Here is a 6,578-nt window from a genome sequence, read left to right as displayed (position 1 = left end):
GGTCGGTAAACTATCTCCCAGTTCACCTTGCATTTGGCCCCCGATATTTTTTCCGAGCCGGACCATAGGAAGGCTCTTTCGAGCTTGTTGACATTGTGGAGGATGGTTGGCGGTATGACCAATGGGGTGTCGGGGTAGACCACATGGGAAGTGAGCACGGACTTGACGAGGGTCGTTTGCCCGATGTTGGTGATGTTTCGACCATCATACGTTGGCAACTTGCTTGCCACTTTGTCCACGAGGAATTGGAAGTCCACCAATTTCAGCTTCCACACGGAGAGGGGGAGACCCAAGTATCATAAAGGAAAAGACGCACGCGCAGCCGGCAAGCTTTGAGTTAGGGACTCCAAATCGAGGTGGTTGCAACGAATGGGCACCACCGAGCTCTTTTGGAAATTGGTGCAAAGACCCGTGACATCCCCAAATCCCCTCAAAATGCTAACAAGGTTGTCAATATCCTGCTTGATCGGTGCCAGGAAGACGGTCGCGTCGTCCGCATAGAGAGAGGTCCTCATCATGGCCCCCCTTCCCCGGATTTTATGGAGGAGCCCCTTCTTTGTTGCCACATCAAGGATTTTTTGGAGCGGGTCAATGGCGATGACAAAGAGAAGCGGGGAAATAGGGTCTCCCTGCCGAAGCCCCTTCCCATGCTTTATTGGACAGCCAGCAATACCATTCAGGATGATCCTCGAGGATGAAGAGCTAAGGAGGGCCGCGATCCAATCCCTGAATTTACTTGGAAATCCTCGCCGCTGGAGGAGATCAAGCAAGTACTCCCACTTCATGGAGTCAAAGGCCTTGCGGATGTCGAGCTTGAAGAGGAGGGATGGGGTCTTCCTCTTGTGTAGGCGCCGGGCAAGGTTGCGGACATACAAGAAATTGTCGTGAATGCTTCTTGTTTTGATGAAGGCGCTTTGGGCATTAGAGACGAGATTTTTCATGTGTGGGCCTAGTCTCATGGATAGCACCTTCGCAATAATCTTTGCGAGCGCGTGGATGAGGCTGATGGTTCTATAGTCGGCGATCCCCTCCGCCCCTTCCTTCTTGGGCAGGAGCACGACATTTGCGGAGTTGAGCCACTGGAGGTTTGAGGTGTGAAGGCAGTCAAACTGTGTGATCACCTTCATGAGATCGTGCTTAATGATGTCCCAACACCTCTTAAAGAAGAGGCCCGTGAACCCATCCGGCCCTGGCGCCTTATCACTTGGCATGTCGTTGATCGCATCCAGGACCTCACTCTCGGCCATTGGGGAGCCAAGATCGTGCAATTCAAGAGGCTCCAAATTTAGCTCATCCCAATTGAAATCGTTCTGGCATCGGGGGCCTCTCTTCATGACATTGGAAAAATGGTCATGGATTATCTTTTCTTTAGCATCGTGCTCGGTGACCCAGCCATGCTCATTTTTTATTCTATAGATATGATTTTTTTCTCCTCCTTGCATTGACTCGGCGATGGAAGAATTTTGTATTAGCATCCCCATCTCTAAGGTTGGCAATTCTTGCACATTGCTTCTTGCGCGATCTTACGAGCGCCGCCAAGGTGATGACCCTTCTCTTGAGCCTGGCCCGGAGCTCAATTTCCTCAGAGGAGAGGAGCCTATCCTCTTGGGCGATGTCGAGGCGAAATATCACCAAGAGCGCGGCTTGGTGGTGAATTTTAGCCTTTGAGAAAAGACCTCGACTCCATTCAGAGAGGCGGAGAGCCGTCTTCTTGAGCTTGTGGTAAAGAATGAGGTATGGCTCAGTGTGGTCAACCCTCTCGTTCCACGCCTTTTGAACCACCTCGTTGAACCCGGGCATGGATGCCCAGAAGTTTTCAAATTTAAACACTCGAGGCCTTCTTGGTCCCTTGTCATCAGCAAGAAGAAGCAGACAATGGTCGGAGAGAGAGGAGGAAATCGCATTAAGGACATGAGTGTTGAAAGTTGTGTCCCACTCGGCGTTGCAGAAAAAAGAGTCAAGCTTGCATAAGGTTGGATTTGCCCTCTCATTGCTCCAAGTGAATCTCCGGTTTTAAAGGTGGATCTCTTTGAGCTCACAACTGTGGAGCGTTGCCCTGAAACGGTTGATCCTGCCGCGGTTGACATTTCTCTTATTTTTATCTCGCGCCCGGTAGATTTGGTTGAAATCGCCTATGGCAAGCCATGCCACCCCGGTTGGTGGCTTCTCTGCCAGAAGCTCAGCAAAGAAGGCATCTTTGCAAGAGGAGTCCGAGGGACCGTAGACGGAGGTGATCTTGAAGAGCATGTCGGTCCCTCTCACACTGACCATGGCGGAAAGGCAGAACGCCGTGGTGTTGATGCACGAAAAATCCACAAGGAGGTAATCCCAAAGCATCAAGATACCACCCCTAGTGCCAGTTGCAGGCCTTTGCGCGAAGCTACGCAACCTATGACCCCCCAGGAAGGCTGCTGTGAACTGATCAACATTTTCGAGCTTAGTCTCTTGAAGGCACACGACATGGCACGACGACGAGGCGATCGTGGCACTGACCGTGGCACGCCAGTCCGGGCAGTTCAGACCCCTTACGTTCCAACTCAGAAAATTAATCGGTTGTTCTAACATCTTGAAACGTAGAGCACCTTGTAGTATGACTTCATAGTGGAAGCAGAGCAAGCAGTCACACACACAGCAAAAACATGCGGTCTCTGGGCAACAGGGTGAAGCATCTGCAGTAGACGCAGCTCTTGCATAGTTTGGATACATGGCCATAGGCCAACACAAACACTCCAGGCACATACAGCATCCTGGCACATGGGATAGACACCTAACAGGGCACTCCGGGCCCGTTGATCACCCTTACACACTAACCAAATAGCTACCAGAACATGGAATTGCGCTAACATATGGAAACTGGGACCCCGGGTGCACATCGAACGTGAAGTTCTCAGGTGGCCGCCTGCTGGGCCGCGGCGCTATCGTCATTCGTCTCTAGATCAAGAGCGCCTTCCCCTCCATGCGCAATGAGAGCATCTTCAACACCCGTAGCGTTGCTGTTGTTGAGCTTAAACAGCCCTCGCATAGCCACGATCATGTCCGGCGACAGTTGCTCCTTGAAATGCTCCGCAAACGCGTCGAGAGCGGCGGCAGTGACGTCCTCCCCATCCTTGACGATGCCCAAAGAGAGGCACACCAGCAGCTCAGCCGCTTTTGCCGCCGGAGCCGCCTTAGGGCGGCCAGCAGCCCGTGGCTTGGTGATGGAGAACCCGCCACCGATCTTGGAGATGGCGATCCCAGCCAGAGTCTTCCGACGAGTCGTCAGCTCCTCGCAGGTGTTGGAGCAGGGGAGGGCAGGATGGCGCCCTAGCGCTCTTCGAAGAGCGGCGCCAAGTGCTGCAAGCCAACTGCACCACCAACCGAGGCATCCCCCCTACGAAGCCTCACCGGCGATGGCGTGCGCCGCAGCGGCCCGCTAGAAATCAGGGGAGGCGTTGGGGAGGCCTCGAATCCTGGAGGCCTTGCGGGTGAGAACAGCGGTTCTTGGAGCGTGACCGGCGAGCATAGGCGGAGCAGTATCTCGCTTGGGAGGGCTTGAGAGAGCGGAGAAGGGCGATCATCGCTTCTCCTGGAGCACGACAATGGTGGGAGGACGGTTGTGGGCGACAGAGGAGGAGAGGCCGTTGGCGTGAGGTCTTCCTGGGAGCGGCGGCGTGCCGCGCGTGGCGAGCGCTGACGTACCGGGCTACGGCCGCGCCCAACAGCAGCCAAAGGAGTGGCCAGCACATGCAACGACTTGAGGGTGCGGCCCGCCTCATCGCTGGCAGAGCCGGAGCCCAGGAGCACCGCAACAGCATCAACGCCAGGGCCCAGAAGCACCGCGGCGCGCCCATCATCCACTCCAGGGCCGGCAGAGTGGCGCCGACCACCATCACCGCGGCGCCCATCACGCTCGCCGTCACGGCGGTTGTCCCGCGAGGCATCCCTGGGTTGGCGCGATAGGCTGCGCCGGATACGGTCACCCCATCCCTCGCGCGAGCGCGAGTCATTGCGGCCGCGGCGGTCACCCCCATCACGGCCTCAACCGGGGTCATCGTCGCGGTCTCTCCTGTGGTGGTCGACTAGTCGAGAAATGCGCTCGAAGGGGTCACGAGCCTGGCGCTCGCCGTCGATGACGCCCTTCTGGAAGTTGTATCCCTTGGAGACGATCCTGGGCCCTTGCGTGGGATCTTCATGGATGGACAGGTGAATGATCACCCGCCGCTCGAGGCCGCGACGCCCGAAAATTGCCTGCCCTCCCGCCCGTGCCGGCAGGGTCACCCAGTTCACACGCGGGACGTTGGCCGGTGACGCCGTCCACGCCCACACCCCCAGCACCTCGGTGTCAGTCTTGAGCTTGGAGGCAGTCTCAATGTAGTCGATGGAGCACCCTGGTCCAATGGCCTGCGCGACGGCGAAATCGTCCCACGCCTGCAGCGGGAGCCCGTCCAGGCAGAGGCGGATGTGGTGGACGAGGTCCACATTCTTGGAGTGAGCTTCAAGCCGCCAAGCCCGCATCTGCAGCCTGGTGTCCAGGAACGGAATGTCCCGGCGCCCGATAGCGTCCGCGCAGTGGTGCTGGTGGAAGAAACACACAAGGAAGGCCTCCGGGAAGTGCTTGACGACGCACACGTCGTCCACTAGCATGCCCAACTCCAGGACGATGGCGACGGCTATGTCTTGCATGGTGACCCTGAGGTCGCGGTCGAGCCAGGCCACGACGGTGTTCGAGCCGAGGAGCGTCGCCTCCTGGTGCATGGCCGGCGTGGTGTGGATCACGGTGAACACCTTAGCCAGCCGCTGCGAGTGGTCGCCAGACCAAGCCATGGCGCGAAGGGACCCTTGAGGGCGAAGCGGAGCCGCAGAGGTCGCCGGCGCAGGAGCCGGCCAAGCGGGGGAGGGACGGCCGGGGCACACAAGGGAGGCGCCGGGGCGGAGGTGTGGGGCAAGCTTGTTGGAGCAGCTCAAATTATCATATTTTTTTTAATACATGATCAACATTGTTTGTACACATTTAACATTTTCCAAATGCTTGATTAACATTTTTTAATTACATGATCAACTTTTTCACAAACATTATATTTGTTTTATACATTTTTCTTATACATGAGAAACATTTTTTCTGTTAACAATTTTTAAAATGCTTCATTAACATTTTTGAGATGTTTTATGTATTTTTGCAATATAAAATATATGGAAATGTAAATAAAGAAAAAAGGCGTAAAAAAGCAAAACATTCAAGAATATGGCATGTGGCCTGTGCCGCGATTGATCGGCCCAATATGGACCTCACCTCTACCAAGACTTCCTCTGGTCTTGCTATAGGCGACACATATCAGCACCCGCGCTGAATAGACTGCGCGATGCATAGGAGGCCGCCCGACTGGGCCGTCCCATTATCACACTCGGAAACATGGAAAAATTCACCAAAAAAGTCACAGGAGCTAGATTAACTAGGTAACGGGGACTACAAGAACTATCCTCAACAAGCAGAAACTGTAGCAAACCGGTCTTTTTCTCACTATTTTTTACTTTTGTTCATATTTTGTTTCTTTTTCTTTTTTTTCTTTTTTTCCTTTCTCAAAAAATGCTCTCACTTTTAAATTGTTCAACAATTCAAGGAATGTTCGCTTTTGCAAAATTTGTTCAAAAAATACAAGTATTTTCATCAAATTGTACGGAAATGGCCCTAATTATTTTTCCAACATCCGTCAAAAGGCCCCAATGTTTTTTTTCATGACCTTGCATGATCATTTCAAGGCATCGTGCCAAGTTGCTTGGGTTTTTTTACAACTTTTGCATTTTTGAAGTTTTCTTAGTTAAAACATGTTGATAAATGGTCGGACGTGTCGCAACTTGTATACGGTGTTCAAAATCGTTCATACTAGGCATGGATTCATACCATGGCCACCTACCTACTTTCGAAACTTGGGGTTATTTCAATAATGTGCAAATAGACCATGTTCAACGGAAGGTGCGTTCATGTAGAAGGGTCCGTCTGAAAGCACGTTGTTTTTTGACATCCGTCAAATGGCCCCCAAAAAATTTCCACCAACTTCTATGAACAATTCAAGGCATCAAGCTAAGTTGTTTGGATTTTTAGCAAATTTTGCATTTTTCGGAGTTTTCTCGGTGAAAAAGGGCCGATAAATGGCCGTTCGTCTTGCAATGTGCAAACGATGTCAGAAGTCATATCTTCCAATGTGCAAACTATGTCAGAAGTCAAACCTATCACTAATGCCTCATATGTCCGTGCCAGGATGCTAGAAGAAGTCGCGGTAATTTATCCATGGTCAAAAAATCACCGGCTAAGAGGAGTGTGCTAGACTGGGCCAGACGAGTGCGTCAGTGACCATGTAGTTTTTCCTCATTTGAATGGTTTTGTTTTTGCAATTTCCGTCATTATCAATCAACACGGACATTTTCTTGTGTCCTAAACTTTTCTTAAAATTTAGCAACAATTTTGGAATTTTATATTGTGTATGAAAATTTTACAAACTTGAACACTTTCTCTCAATTTGTTAACAAATTCCCAACAATTATTGAAAATTTTGAACATAAATTGCAAACCACGTACTTTTTAAAAAATTATCAATTTTTTT

At 51.9% G+C, this 6,578-nt stretch overlaps 1 protein-coding gene across 1 annotated transcript; it reads right to left on the bottom strand.

The window, feature by feature from the left end:
- Positions 1-4,017: 4,017 nt before the first annotated feature.
- Positions 4,018-4,803, bottom strand: LOC147963961 (uncharacterized). Its single transcript, XM_087529773.1, has one exon. The coding sequence runs from the start codon at positions 4,801-4,803 to the stop codon at positions 4,018-4,020; it is 786 nt and encodes a 261-aa protein (XP_087385899.1).
- Positions 4,804-6,578: the final 1,775 nt, after the last annotated feature.

This window comes from Triticum urartu, chromosome 6A (genome assembly GCF_056163025.1).
Source record: "Triticum urartu cultivar PI428250 chromosome 6A, HENAU_Tu73, whole genome shotgun sequence".
In the NCBI taxonomy this organism is placed as follows: Eukaryota; Viridiplantae; Streptophyta; class Magnoliopsida; order Poales; family Poaceae; genus Triticum; species Triticum urartu.
This window is presented reverse-complemented; position numbering and strand designations above follow the sequence as displayed.